At 37.3% G+C, this 14,618-nt stretch overlaps 5 protein-coding genes across 8 annotated transcripts; 4 read left to right on the plus strand and 1 right to left on the minus strand.

The window, feature by feature from the left end:
* Positions 1-608: 608 nt before the first annotated feature.
* Positions 609-4,250, plus strand: LOC135943487 (sodium/hydrogen exchanger 9B2-like). Of its 3 annotated transcripts, XM_065490032.1 has the most exons (11): positions 622-760; positions 1,832-1,937; positions 2,009-2,331; positions 2,388-2,503; positions 2,573-2,755; positions 2,813-2,991; positions 3,049-3,158; positions 3,211-3,372; positions 3,431-3,580; positions 3,641-3,742; positions 3,799-4,250. In XM_065490032.1, the coding sequence occupies exons 2-11, from the start codon at positions 1,916-1,918 to the stop codon at positions 3,985-3,987; spliced, it is 1,536 nt and encodes a 511-aa protein (XP_065346104.1). In that variant the 5' UTR covers positions 622-760; positions 1,832-1,915; the 3' UTR covers positions 3,988-4,250. The 3 variants fall into 3 exon arrangements, with proteins under 3 accessions (XP_065346105.1, XP_065346104.1, XP_065346106.1); XM_065490033.1 differs by lacking the exon at positions 1,832-1,937 and having other exon boundaries at positions 609-760; XM_065490034.1 differs by lacking the exons at positions 622-760; positions 1,832-1,937 and having other exon boundaries at positions 1,998-2,123; positions 2,176-2,331.
* A 949-nt stretch (positions 4,251-5,199) lies between these two features.
* Positions 5,200-6,014, plus strand: LOC135942747 (protein Abitram). Its single transcript, XM_065489027.1, has 2 exons — positions 5,200-5,271; positions 5,328-6,014. The coding sequence occupies exon 2, from the start codon at positions 5,442-5,444 to the stop codon at positions 5,997-5,999; it is 558 nt and encodes a 185-aa protein (XP_065345099.1). The 5' UTR covers positions 5,200-5,271; positions 5,328-5,441; the 3' UTR covers positions 6,000-6,014.
* Coq2 (ubiquinone biosynthesis protein COQ2, mitochondrial) lies at positions 6,015-7,764 on the minus strand. Its single transcript, XM_065489024.1, has 6 exons — positions 7,203-7,764; positions 6,983-7,149; positions 6,772-6,919; positions 6,530-6,723; positions 6,287-6,475; positions 6,015-6,236 (listed from the first exon to the last, which is right to left on the minus strand). The coding sequence occupies exons 1-6, from the start codon at positions 7,549-7,551 to the stop codon at positions 6,060-6,062; spliced, it is 1,224 nt and encodes a 407-aa protein (XP_065345096.1). The 5' UTR covers positions 7,552-7,764; the 3' UTR covers positions 6,015-6,059.
* A 229-nt stretch (positions 7,765-7,993) lies between these two features.
* Prosalpha6 (Proteasome alpha6 subunit) lies at positions 7,994-9,912 on the plus strand. The gene is made up of 6 exons (XM_065489025.1): positions 7,994-8,123; positions 8,458-8,517; positions 8,574-8,764; positions 8,828-8,987; positions 9,070-9,279; positions 9,594-9,912. Exons 1-6 carry the CDS (start codon positions 8,121-8,123, stop codon positions 9,804-9,806), a joined length of 837 nt encoding a protein of 278 aa, XP_065345097.1. The 5' UTR covers positions 7,994-8,120; the 3' UTR covers positions 9,807-9,912.
* An 815-nt stretch (positions 9,913-10,727) lies between these two features.
* LOC135942397 (uncharacterized) lies at positions 10,728-14,439 on the plus strand. Of its 2 annotated transcripts, none has more exons than XM_065488495.1 (15): positions 10,728-11,077; positions 11,255-11,401; positions 11,456-11,605; positions 11,926-12,011; positions 12,090-12,220; positions 12,285-12,471; positions 12,526-12,623; positions 12,680-12,834; positions 12,885-13,088; positions 13,145-13,251; positions 13,386-13,553; positions 13,607-13,737; positions 13,798-13,909; positions 13,962-14,126; positions 14,182-14,439. In XM_065488495.1, exons 1-15 carry the CDS (start codon positions 11,029-11,031, stop codon positions 14,269-14,271), a joined length of 1,980 nt encoding a protein of 659 aa, XP_065344567.1. In that variant the 5' UTR covers positions 10,728-11,028; the 3' UTR covers positions 14,272-14,439. The 2 variants fall into 2 exon arrangements, with proteins under 2 accessions (XP_065344567.1, XP_065344568.1); XM_065488496.1 differs by having other exon boundaries at positions 12,529-12,623.
* Positions 14,440-14,618: the final 179 nt, after the last annotated feature.

Below are 14,618 nucleotides of genomic sequence, written 5' to 3' on the forward strand. Positions count from 1 at the left end.
ACAATCTGAATTAATGCAGTCTGGGAACTGTCTCTTTATCTCTCGCTGCACATAATGCCACTAAAACCCACTTGTGGGCAATGTTTTGGCTAATAAAGTGGGAAATTTTATGCATACTTCAAAGTGGAAACGGAAAAAGACTAATTTATGTTCAAATATAGTAATAAAATTGTAATCAACTTTGATATTCTTTAATCTAGCTCTGTAGGTGCTTCAGGCTTATCTGCATTCAATCAAGTCACGTTTGTTTGGTACATGACTCAAAAAAGAGGAGCATCAAAATCTGACAATAGTGAAAGAAATAAAAGTAGCATCCTACGAAAATATTCTGCAAAAATGATATCAAAATTTAACGCAAAGCAAAGTATCGTCGAGCATAATTCCAACAAAATATAGTAATCGCATGATTTTTGCAAGCACAATAATTATATAATATAATAAGACCAACACAGCTTCTTGGCTTGCATGAGTCCGCGGTTTCGCGCAAACAACAAACAATCGACGGTTCGCGTTTTAGCATCAGAGTTGGCCGTCGTGGCGCATGGATATGTGCTACCATTCGAGATCCGTAGTGATGTTGAAGGGAGAACACAGATGTCCTCAATGGAGAACAGCATAACAACGGGGCGTGCGTCAGCCACCGCAAAATCGGCAAAATCTAAGACTGTCAACGCCGAACGCTGTGAACAAGGTGAAGGATGAGTTGAGGTCAGAGCAGGTGCAACGTATCCAGAAGCTTTAAACCAAAAATCTGGAGAAGGTATTAATAGACGTGTCATTTTTACACACAAATTTAGTTTTATAATTAAACAATAAAGCAATGGCTTGTGCAGGTGTTTCTGTAATTCTTTTTTAATAAGATATTCGTCTCTGTGTTGTGTACAAGGGGTGCGCATTGCGCAATTAATATAAAACAAGCACTGCTCAAAGACACCCTAAGGCGTGTTTTTACGTGCGCGTATAAGCGCGTTTGCGAGGTTTCCGGGAAGAAACGTTTTTTTATTGGAAAATTAAAAAGAAAACCTTCGCTGGTGCAAATTTTTGCAACATAAAATTGTATCCTCAGTTAAATTAGTTTATGTTTTTAATTCGCGGACCTTTCCATTCATTTTCCGTTTTATACGAATTTTATTTATAAAATTCGTATAAAACGGAAATTTATAAATTGAATCACAGACAGATGATTTGACTAATAGTAAAGCTTTTTAACGTAAGCAACATTTTGCAACAATTAATTATATAGAAAATTTTGCGATAGAGGACTTCATATTTTTCATACATTCTTATATTAAATATACATGGTGAAATTAGGTAAGGTGATGTAAGAAAGTAAAAGATTTTTGGTCTAGTTGGTTGTGAAATTTGCCCCATATGTGCATAAGCACTTGGGAGTTTGGAATAAAATAGTAGAACTAAAAATGTTATCAAAATTGCATGTTATATTTCTCTTTTTCTTAATACACCTTCAATATATATATAGTAGGATTGAGTCCTAAAATCCTCACATTTGACAACTCAGTTGGATCTGCACTTAAAATTAAATTTTATAATTATTTATCACGTCTATATAATTATATGCTTAAGACTGGACAATTTATTAATTTTTATAAAATTTGAATGAAAATAGAGAGCAATTTTCACACCTTGATATATTTTTAACCTGGTCCTAATAGCCAATACAGTAAAAATAACTTGGTTTGTATGAAAAAGATCAAGTACAAAAGACTCATAATAATGTTTATATGTATATATTAATAGACAAATAAGTTAACTAATTAATTTGCTAAGCTTTTCATTGCTAAAGCTTCGCTAGTTTTGATTTGTTTTCCAGATAACGCATTCCTTATCTTCCTTATCATGATCTGAGTATAAAAATATTCCATTTGAAGAGTGCACCCTGTAGAATACACACTATATGCACAAGATTGTTTCACCAGGTCAATGTGTTTTGATCACATAGGTCAATTAGTTGCTGTCCACTTGTGATCAGTTTTAATATTCGTTCCAGCTGACGCATTTTACTTTACCAACATGGAGACTACTGCTACCGCTCCTGAAAAAACTGTCGAAGGCGTGGATATTCAAACTGATGATGGGGGTGAAGAGGCCGATAAAACAAAAGGGTATATTTCAAATCTATGGAGCACCATCCGACCAGAAGTCCTGTGCCCCCAGTATTCCCATCTGATGAGCTTGTGCTTGGCGATCGCGGGCACCCTTTTGACTTTCGGAGCGTTAATTTCGCTACTTGGAAATGCTGCAATGCCTCCTGACGGAGGAATTTTCCAGTTGGTCATGCTTACATTAGTAGCCCTCGCACTTGGATTTTTGGTACGATTTTAAATTATTTGTTCCTGCCCCAATTCTCAACGATAATTTTAATTTAGGCGAGCCTTTGCAAGCTCCCACCATTGTTGGGCATGCTTATTGCAGGAATCATGCTTAAAAACGTTGGAGCATTTAACCTTGAAGGTACTTACTTGGATGCTGTGTCCACTCTCAGGTAAAAATAAATGCGCATTTTGAATGCCGTTCTCAATTTAGTAATGGTGCAATTATTTAACTTTTTCAGGAAACTTGCCATGGTTGTTATTTTAATTAAAGCGGGATTGGGTCTTGATCCCATGGCTCTTAAGCGACTTAGCTGCACTGTACTTCGTCTTGCCTTTTGTCCTTGCCTCTTAGAGGCTGCCACTGTGATGTTTGCTGCAAACATATTGCTGAGAATGCCGTGGCTCTGGGGAATACTCCTAGGGTATTGTAGCAATATTAAATCAAATTATTAAAAAAAAATAATTTTGTCATCTTGAAGGTGCGTTCTTGGTGCGGTATCGCCGGCAGTCGTAGTTCCGTCCCTTCTTGGTCTAAAGGAGCAAGGCTATGGTGAAGATAAAGGGATTGCGACGTTGGTAATTGCTGCTTCCAGTTTGGATGACATTGCAGCCATTTCTCTCTTTGGAATTTTCTTAGGTCTTATTTTCACTGATCAAGGTATTTTTAAATTGTAATGAGCCAAAGATGATTTTCATAGTTGTTATGTCCTTTTAGGTGGAAATCTTACAATGCTGATTTTGCAGGGGCCTATTGAAATATTAATAGGAATTGCTTTTGGATTATGCTATGGACTCTTGATTGTTTATGTTCCCCACCGAGAAGAAGTTGGAATCTATCTAGAAATGTAACAAAAAATAAAACACGAACTGATTTCAGAGCAACATAAAAATCTGGAGAATATTGCTCCTGCTTGGTGGAGGTATTTTGTCCGTGTTGGGAAGTGAACGAATTGGATTTGGCGGTGCTGGTCCCCTTGGTTTGATTGTCGCAGCATTTGTGGCATCCAGTGGATGGCTTTCAAATCCTAACAACGCAAATGTATCCGTTTCTGACAAGCAAAACAGACTTGTAATAGTAACATTAACTGTATTTTTAGATCACCAAAACGGTTGAAGGATTTTTCTCTACGGCTTGGGTTATTTTTCAGCCAATTTTATTTGGGCTGATCGGAACTGAAATAAAATTTTCAGAATTGGAAACTTCAACCCTGCTCTTTGGATTAGCAGTCTTATTTTTTGGCTTATGTGTAAGTAATCTCCAACTAACAATTTTCACATTTGTATTTCTTGTTACTGGTACCCGACAGATTCGAGTTACAACCGTATGGCTTATCACAGTAAATGGAATACTCAGCTTGAAAGAGAGACTATTTATCGCCATCGCATGGTTTCCCAAAGCGACTGTTCAAGTAAGAAGTGCATTTTTGATAAATTGAAATCAATGAAATGATATTTATTAAAATAGGCTCTACTCGCGCCGATTGCCCTGGATCTTGCTAGAGAAACAAATGCACCTGAAGAAATAATTCATTTAGGCGAACAGGTTTTAACTATCGCTGTGCTCTCCATCCTAGTCACCGCTCCTATTGGAGCCGTAGCCATTAAATTTTCAGGTCCGCACCTTCTTAATCAAGAGAAAAAAGAGCAATCTTGACAAGAAATAACGCCCAAGTGCAGATTGGGTAAATTGTTTTTAGCAAATGATGATTAATGGTCACGTTCACATAATTGTTTTTTTAATTTGTTTGTTCCTGATTTTCTTAACTTTCCCCCAACGTACCTTTTCAATTTATCTGTTAAAAATGAGATTACACAGGTAACATTATTTATTGTTTTATGTAAGTTTAGATATTAATATTATGCAATTTGCTTACTTACACAAATAAAGCTCAAAATCACCAACCGTGTGGAAATAATTGTAAAGTATTTCACTTAAAAATGCCTTTTGCTTGGTTATTGAATGAATAGTTTATTAAAATATATACTTTTGATTACAATGAAATTGGAATTCAAATTACAGGCAAGAAAAAATGCGGATCAAATTTATATTGTGATTTAATAAAAGCTATAATAAAATATATTTCTTGTCTTGTGTTATTTTTTGTGAAACCTGGATGCCGCGTATACAAGAGCCTTTGGTGTCAAGTTTTAATGCTATTTTTGCCATTATCCTTTCATCACGATTAGTTTTTTTTTAGCTAATAGGTAAATGTAGCAAATTTATGAGCTCATTGAAAAAAGGAAAAGCGAAGTTTTCCCCTAGACCAACTGTTATCTTGACTTGTCCGGTCTCGCGGCTGAAGAGATTCCATACATTTTTAAATTATATTGATGGTGGTGCCACCTAGCTACCACCAATGGTACACGTGACACAATATTATACTAAACACATGCACTGATCACTGATCAGGTGGCAAAGCGACGGCGAAATTTAACAATTTCTCTGAAGGTAAAATTATTATATGGGTATATATTTTATGTTCATTTATAAATTTAGAGTTTTTTATTTATTTATTATTATTATGATGATCCTGGAGGATTCAATAAATTAGAGCGTGAAATAAAATGTGTTAAGTTGATGAAGTTATTATGTAACAGAAATTTATATTCATACAGTAACAGTACATTTTTGTTTTACTGTGGCCCTAGCAGCAATCTGGTCGGCCAGAAAAAAGGCTATTTGGATAAGGAAGAATCGAACCAGAATGCATCCTGACCTTTCGCCTCACCTTCATACGGATGAGTGCAACAAAGTAATCACAGAACTCCATAACTGTTACGAAGAGGCAAGAATAAAAGCAATTCAATTCAATTTTGTCTCGCATGTTTTGCAAGGAAATTTCAAAAAATTATTTATCATTTTCAGCATAAAGTTGGAAAGTTCTTCGGCCAGTGCAGCTCGTTATATAAGCAGATGACCGTTTGTTTAAAGAACGAAGTGAGCTGAAATAATGTGCCCTGTTTAGTTTATATTACTTTTGATTTTTTTTCCAGAGAGAAATCTACAGAAAGAGGAACCAGGTTAAGGCGCAGGAACGGCAAGAGAGGGTGCTTAAAAACTTGGAAGAGTTAAAAAAGCAGTCAAATTCGACTTAGTCTATTTTAAAAATGAGCACCACAGAAGTTTACATTGCTCCGCCAATTGAGCGCAGTTTTGAGATGGTGGAAAAAATTTTGACAGTGTCAGAACGCTACTACACACCGCGTTATGTCCTCAATGCGAGTGGAATCGAGGGAGAAGACCTTTGCATCCTCTTTCACTCGAATAAAATCTGCCTGGTGACACTGGCCCCGACACATCCCATAATTACCGAGAAGAAGGAAGTGGTCAAGTTTAATTTTGAGATTTCCAAGAATGTTGATCGCAGGCAAAACAAGGTTTCAGGCAAAGGCAAAAATGGAGCACAGGTCCTGCAACCAAGCTCTCCTCTTTGTTTTGTAGAATGTAGTGACGGAAGTAGCTACAGTATTTGCAGTTGCCTCAATGGAAAGCTAATAGAGTTCAACGAGAAAATGATTTCAGACCCTAACCTCATTGCTCAACGTCCTCAGGCGGAGGGTTACATAGCTATTGTGTTGCCAAACATTGTGAACAGCTGCAAGGCAAAGGAGCAACTCATGACTAAAGAAGACTATGAGATTGCTCGAAGCATTAAAGTTGATTAGTTAAAAATCTAGAAATGCAGTTTGATTAAATCTTTTATTATCGTTTCACACCTGGTAATTTTACTGGAATAACGCGACTTTCTCTTTGGTATCAACTTCCACTGTTACCTTGGGCGTAGTTCTGTTCTTTAAATAATTCCCAAACACGATCCCCAGGAAGAGCAGCAGACCGACGTAATGGTTAGACACAAATTTTCTGGCGCAGTCGTTTGCCTGGGAAATATCCAAAGTGTAGAGCTGCAAAAAGATCAGAAATGTTACCATCAATGTAATTTAATTTGGTTTACCTGGTGCGAGATGTGAGCTGATATGACACCAACCGACAGGAAATATGGCCAAGTTTGATCACAGTTCAGTCCAGAAAGGATAAGGCTTGAGGACATGGCCAGTGCAAAGCCTGATAGCCACAATTTTGTATTCTCCCCAAACCTTATTGCAGTTGACTTTATGCCCATCAATAGGTCCTCAGCTTTATCCTAAGTAGAAAAAAACACTGAACATACTAATAGGGCTAAAAATTCAAGACGTACCTGATGGGCATAAATTGTGTCATAAATAATTGTCCAGCAGACGCCAGCTGCGTAGAGAGGTAGACAAGCTGACCAGTCACAAGAACCCTGAACTGCAGACCAACCGAGGAGCGCACCCCAGTTGAAGGTCATGCCAAGAACCAGCTGTGGCCAGTGAGTAATTCTCTTCATCAAGGGATACACAATGACCAGACCTGAAAGAAAAATTAGAGAAAGTTTTGAGGCTAGGGCTTTGTTTCTACCTAATGAACTGGCTCCGAGGACAATGCTGTACCAATTAAGTTGCAGCAAGATCGCCAATCCAAGGCCTAACTGCCCAGCCAGAAAGACTAGAGCATCCCCTCGAGTCAACTGTCCACTGACGAGCGGTCGATCCTTCGTCCTACTAACCTGGAACATTGTTATGAAGACACATATTACGGAAAATGATTTAAATTTTAGCGCAGTATTTACTTTTCCATCTATGTCTTTGTCCCACATGTCATTGATAGTACAGCCTGCGCCTCTCATTATCACAGCTCCAGCACCAAAGAGGGACAGCAAGGCTATGTCTGGCAAGCAACCTGGGGCTGCACTGCCTGCTATCGCCCAGCCGCATGGCCAAAACAGAAGCCAAGAACCTGAATAAAAGCATTCTTAAAAATGTTATTTTCATCATCTTAACAATGCATACCAATTGGTCTGTCCAATCGCATGAGCCTCAAGTACGGTTGTATACTCTTAGGGGTGCTATCGACAAGTTGAGCCGAGCTGATGTATCTCATTTGAATAAATTGCAAGCTGCTAGCTTCTTCTTTCTTCTCATATTTTTGGCAAGACTTGGTATAGGGGGTAAAGCTTGTTACTTCCAGTGGTCTTCGACGGCACATGCCGCATCTTAACTGGCTGAAAGTCCTGCTGCCAGCCGCAAGGTGAGGAAAATGTAAGAGGCCCTTTCTAGGACCGAGACTAGGGATAACAAGATTTGATAACAAAGAGTTCTGGTGAGGAACAAAACATCGACGAACGAGGTTGACCAGCATTTTTAGTTGAATCAGTTTCTTGAGGCAAAAAACAAAATTGATTCACAACATGTTATCTTGGGACACTGGGGTGTCTTAGCTAAGTTTGGTGTTTCACGGCACGCGGCGTTAAAATTTTAAAGCTGATATTCAAATTTTTAAAAATCCTATCTCGAAAGAGGTAGGTAGAGATCGTGTATACACCGGGAAGTGCATGGGCTTTGGATAATGAAGTACGGCGAACGACTAAACATGTGAAACAACATTACTGTTAGAGCCATCTTGCGGGACAACGCCAAAATAGCAACGAAGAATAGCGCGTAGGGTAGTAATAAAAAGAGCTAAAATGTGATAATAAAAAACCTAACTGTTCCCTTAAATTACCGTGAAACCTTAACTTTTCAAACAAAAGTAAATTTAAATTTTCATTTATTTAAATAGAGCACCAAGTCAATATTGCATCGCAATCAATCAAATTAAATAAAATGGCCTCTCGCTCTTCTCTACTCCTTAGTTCTTTACCAACTCTATCTAAAAAGCTGTGTCGTGTGTTGTGAATCGGCAAGTTTTGAGTTTGTTGTCAGTCAATCATGGTAAGTTTCCTATTTCTAACCAACGAAAAACATTGACTAGAAGTTTCCGAGGAGCCAAAACGTGCATTAATTACGTTTCAAACAATATTAAATAAAATATTCAGTTATTTTTTGGCTTGTGTACTCTTTTTTCTGATCTTGTTTTACAAAATTTGCTCATACATATTGAGCACTCACAATGACATCCCCAAACCGGCAAAAGCGATTTTAGCTTCTACAGTAAGATTAAATTTTATGCTCAATGCTCAACCACTATTACTTGATTTAAGTTAACGAGCTAAATTAATGTTGTGTGTTACATTATGTATGCTTTAATTTCATTTTTTACTTTCAGTTTCGCAACCAGTACGACAGCGATGTCACTGTTTGGAGCCCACAGGGCAGACTCCACCAGGTGAGAGTAGCCTCTTGCGTGCATATTTTTTGAACTCACAGCTTTGATCATATAAGGTGGAGTATGCCATGGAGGCAGTCAAGCTAGGTTCAGCAACCGTCGGCTTGAAAAGCAAGACACATGCTGTGATTTTGGCTCTGAAGAGGGCCTCTTCTGAACTGTCAGCTCATCAGAAGAAATTAATTCCCATTGATAATCACATTGGAATTTCTATTGCTGGACTCACTGCGGATGCTAGAGTCCTCAGGTGAATAGTTATATAAAAAAATAAGAAAGATAAAGTAATATTATTGCCTATTTTCACTTTTAGCCGATACATGCGCACTGAGTGTCTCAACTACCGCTATTCTCATGATGACGCTCTGCCAGTGTCAAGACTTATCACTGATGTTGGCAACAAGATGCAAGTCTGCACACAAAGATATGATCGCAGACCGTATGGTGTGGGACTCCTGGTAGCTGGATATGATGTAAGGAAATTTTCCCAAAAAATATGTGCCAATAGTTAACTGCTAAAAATTTAAAATATATGCTAAACTAACCCAATTTCAGGACAATGGCCCTCATATCTACCAGACTTGTCCGTCGGCAAACTTCTATGACTGCAAAGCAATGGCGATTGGAGCCAGGTCTCAGAGCGCTCGTACATATTTGGAGAAGAATCTGGACAAGTTTGCTGATTGTGACGTTGAGGAGCTGGTAAAGCACGGCCTAAGGGCTCTGAGAGACACTTTGCCCAACGAAGTTGAGCTTAGTACCAAGGCAAGTAGACTTTATAATTATTTCCGAGATTGCATTTTTTATGTACTGCTAGCTTCTTGAACTAAAAATCTCATTTAACAACTATTTTTTATATTAGAATATATTTGTCTTATGCAGGAGAATTAAGCAAAGAAATGGAATTAAATAATTCAAATGTGCATTGTGCAATGTTAATTTAAGAGCACTGGTAGTATTGTTTTTTGCATCAATGTTGCTACTGTCATAATTTAACTCTTCTTAGATTCATTAAATCATATCTAACATTTAAATAATATCATCAGCCGCGTTTGCTATAATGACTTTGGTTCACTTAGAATGTTTCAATTGGTGTGGTTGGTGCTGGCTTGGATTTCACCATCTATGGTGAGGAAGAAATGTCCCGGCTTTTGACTGCCATTGAGGGAGAAGAGCGTCGCGGAGGTGCACAAGCTGCAGCGGCTGCCGCAGCTGCTGAGCCTGCCCAACCACCTGCAGCAGATCCTGCTGCTCCTCAGGAAGAGGCCATGGACACAGATTTCGGAAATTAAATTTAAATCATTAAATTTACAATTAATTAAGTTTCAAGTTTTCTACTTTTGAGCATTATATGTATTTGGCCTTTAAGTTAATAAAATTGGAATGCTAACTTAACTATTTCAACTGTTTTCAATTTGTGGAGGAAAATTCAAATCCCTGGAAGCAAGAGCGAATATAACACAGTAATATTTTACAGTTTCAGAAGCATTTAATCTGAACTACAGAACAACACCTGATATACAAACTTTCAAGTTGAATGGTATACCCCTGCCGCATTTTTACATGTAAATTATTATGGGTTTTCTGCCTCTAAAGTTCTGCAAATAACTTAGCAACCAAAGCTCTTTATGTATTGATAGTCCAAAGTAACGAAGTTACATTACATTATACAATTGTCTATTTAAACTAGAAAATTGTTTCTATTTTTAATCGCATTATTTATTGTGCCCATATTTATGTACTTCAGTTTCACACGATAAACATTTAAAGAGGAGCATAATTATGTATCATAATTATTTCTCACTTCAAATTAAATGCATAGCTTCCTCGGTGTATTGTTTATCAAACAACAAAACTTAATTTTTCTGTAGCTAGAAAGGATTCTATTTTTTGATTAGATGAGGTAACAACCCCACAATAAAGAAAATTATCAAACAAATTAACAATTTAATTAATAATATTATTTAAAATATTTACTACACACGTGAAAACTAGTAAAGTAAAATATGAATGAGTTTATTCAGCCATCGGTACATACAGAAGGACCTGCTAACAATAAGCAGTTTTTAGCATTGGCAAGGTTCGCGCCATTATTTTAAAACAAACATCACCAAAATTCAAGGTCAGTGCTTCGCCCCTTTTTGGCAGTTAACCATAACCAATCAGTGCAGTTTCGTTTAAACCATAGATGTTTAGTTTCAGCTTTCCCGCGTTCAACTTTGTAAACAGCGGTAAAATACTAACGTCACAAACAGACAAGTCGGAAAATTCCTCTTGACTTAACGCCTTACAACTCGTCTAACTTTAATACCTGCGGAATCGAAACGGATGCAGATTGCTGACAGGCATCCACACTACTCTGACCACAGCCTTGTTGATGTTTTAAAATTCAGCTCATTGCGTGGGTAATTGATTGCACCCATGAGAAAACTGATGAAAACAGAACGCTATTCAATGGTTTACATGGACATTTAATTTTATCCTGCTGCTGCTTGTCTCACGTTTTTATAGACAATGGACACTCATGTCAAAAACCTATACTCGCTTCTTAAGAGCATAGCTGGTGAGTATAAACAACGAATCGTGATTAAATTTTATGCATTATGATACTAAATGTTAATTATTATGTATGTATGTACATTCATCATATTATATCGAGAGTATCTACATACTTACCTTTATGTTAAACCTATCATGATGATATTTTATTTCAGTGTGATTTATTATTTTTTGTTTTCAGACGGACGGGCTAGGTACAATTCAGACGCGTTCTCAGTTGCTATGGAACATGTGGAAAGACATGCTATACTCATTGGGCTGAATCAAGAAGAATTTCATGCCTTAGTATTAGCCTTGTCAAAAATTGATATGAAGAGATCTAATTTTCGTAAGATTGAACGATAATTTGTGTCATATTTTAAAAAATTTCCAATGTTTAAAGCCTCTACCGCATTGCAAAAGATGATACGAGGACTCATCCCAAAGACCAGACTAAAAAAAGAATCTTTAGAAATTTTGGTTGTTTGGTTCATGACTCATTGGCTTCATATGCCCAAAAATGCTTCAAAAACTACTTTCATGTGGTTCATAGGTGTGTAACTTGAAAGTTATATTAAATCTAGAGGTCTCGGCTGCGAAATTAGCAGGGCGTAGCAGAATTTTTTGCCTGACAGCTGGCGCTGGTGACAATATTTCAAACGTGAAGTTTTATAGTGCTTAAAAGGCCCAAAGAGCCTGAAAACATTTTTCTCTTGCACCTTTCAATTTTTGATTCTTTTTAATGGCGGCTGACGGTTGCCCACATGACCCAAAAATTGCCGGCTGATGTGGCGTAGCGTGGCTGGCTGAGACCTCTAATACAATCATAACTGAGCGCACAGTTCTTATTTGCTGAAATTAATACTATTTCAGGTGCCCTCAAGTTTGAATTAATTCAAGCTGACGATATCAATTGGTGTTATGATTCATTCTGCCGCGGATTTGATATCCATTCCTTTGTGAGTACTGACGATTAGTTTTGTTCCCTTTTTCAATGAGGATCATAAAAAATAATGATAATCATTTTTTATCCTTAGAAAATGCCACACGCCAAATTCTTGGAGTTGATCACCACCCCTGATTTAGTCACGCGATCCAGGACTCAATACTTGTTGAATGAATTTAACAAGTTGAAACAGCAAAGTCAACCACTTCTACACATTCTAAGGTTCAATTTTATCTAATTGCTATTTAATATCTTATCGCGAAAGCAAATTTCATTTCTACTGCAGCTTGTTCAAAGCACTTCGGCCAGACATGATGCCCATGCAGATTCCAGTCATCACTTCTGATTTCAATTCAAGTGCTGAGAAGCGACTGCTAGATGACCTGGAAGTTGCCTCTGTGAGAGCAGAAAATGCAGCACACAATGATGACAGCTACAATTTTGCTAGGATTCGCTGGGCTATGCAGAAGAAGGTTAAAGATATATTCACCATTTAAAGCAACCCAACTTATAACATATTTTTCCAGAAGAAAACCAAAAAACATGATGAGGTGTTGCCTGCAGTTAGTTACAATATAGATGCTGCCCAGCACACCAAGGGGAAGGAGCTGCTTCAGTGTGAAACGTATTAAAGTGGCTTTAGGTTCAGAATTTTGTAATTAAATCGGAATTGTTTAACAGAATGAAAGACGTAGCAGCCAATATCCTTTCAGCAAGGACGCCTGCTCAAATTTTGTCGCTGATCACTAACCCTGAGGCAGTGTTTTATTTGAAATATCAGAATGATGACGTCAAATCTCGGTTCAATTACTGCCTTCGAATGATGTTTTCTACGTGTATGATTTTCTGTTCTCTTATAATTATTTAAACTCATTTTTGTTTTTAGTGGAAATATTCTACTGTGTAAATAACTTAGAGGAAGACATTGCATCTTTGTTGACATGTGTGATCACCAAGCAAGAAATTGATCAGAAGGGATCGAGCGTCATCACCAGCTACTACAGAGACTTCCTGATGTATAACCAGAACACAAAGTATTTGCCTTTGGTCTTAAAACTCACTACTTGGCCTCAATTTAGTGGCCCAGAAGGTAAATCCAATTAAGCTGCAGAAATTGTTAAAAAAACTAATATATGTCTTCTGCAGATCTCAAGAGCAACACCCTTATTCCATTGGAGCAGGCATTTAGCACGAGCAAATTCCAGCACAAATGTTTAGTCATTGAAGCCCTCTGGAGTATGGCTTTCAATATGGTATTTGATTTTGCATTCAATTAAAATGAATCATGCCCTAACTTATAATTTATCGCGCTTCATGCTTGTTATTAAATTTTTTTATTTTTAGCTAGTCAAAATTGTTTGCTTGATCAATTAACTTTGCTCTTTAGCTGATGGAATTTGCTGACAAGCAAGCGGATGATTTTGAATGGAACCCTTCCAAGTCACTTGAGATGGTAACTAAGTCCATTGAGAAAATGTACAACCACTGTATTGCAGCTAAGGGCATTTTGAGTCTAGAAGAGTTGAAAATAAGTGGTATCAATCACTATTTGAAGGTGATTTATACAGTACTGTTTTTGATAACAAATATTAAATATTATGATTCCAGCTCTCAAATATTGAACGCACTCTTCATCGAAGCTTTCAATTCTACACTGTTGCACCAAGCAGTTTGATAATTGGCTGCTTTATCAGTGGTTCTCCTCACCTTCTTGAGCTTTCTGCAAATCTTGTTCTTGGGTAAGCTTATTCACCAACAATATGGAAGATGATCTTTTATACATATGATTTTAACTGCAGGTACAGAGAAAGGTCCAAAACTCTAACAAGTGCAGTGAAGAGAAGCAAAACCGCAGAGCTGGCCAGTTTGGAAAGCATTTATCACACTTTGTTAGACTTGTTTGTTGATGATGTTGGTTTAATTTTAGCTAAACATTTTCCACTAATGACCAAACTTTTCCTAGGCCGAGTCCCAGACTCTCTCTTTGATCAAGGCGTCCTCTAGAGAAAGGCAGATCCCAGTGATCAGTAGGCGATTCATGAGCAAGCACAAACTTCTCAGGCATGTTGGGTTTCTGATCACAAGGCTGAATTTGGAACTAAATGACATGAATGAGTGGAATTTACAGGTATGTATTAGTCTGTTCACAATTATTTATTTGAGTTAATCTAATACTATTTTAGGATGCCCTCGAATTCTGCAGCAACAACTTGCCCAATTTCACGCATCTTCTAGCAATCCTTCACAACGAAAAATCCCAGAAATCTTCATAGGAAATAGAACAAACAGTTATTAAGTTTTTAAAAATTTTACATTCTGATTGTTTATGACGGTTTATGAACTGAGAAACAAGATCTCTTTAAAAATGTGCCTTAACCATCTGATTAATTTTGTAAATAATAAGCGCAAGCGCATCAGCTAAAATATAACTGCGTATTGCTTATTTTCAGCATGAAATCTAGTAATCATTAAATTTTATCATTTTTATGGTGGAAAAATTTGCTTTCACAGTTAAGGAGGACGATAGGCTCAAGTTGCTCCCGCGTTTCCTTTCAATTTCAAAGCCTCGCCCCCCTCAACCTCTGATGGCTGTGCTTAGATTGGAAGTAAGTGTTGAATG

This window comes from Cloeon dipterum, chromosome 4 (genome assembly GCF_949628265.1).
Source record: "Cloeon dipterum chromosome 4, ieCloDipt1.1, whole genome shotgun sequence".
NCBI classification, from domain to species: Eukaryota; Metazoa; Arthropoda; class Insecta; order Ephemeroptera; family Baetidae; genus Cloeon; species Cloeon dipterum.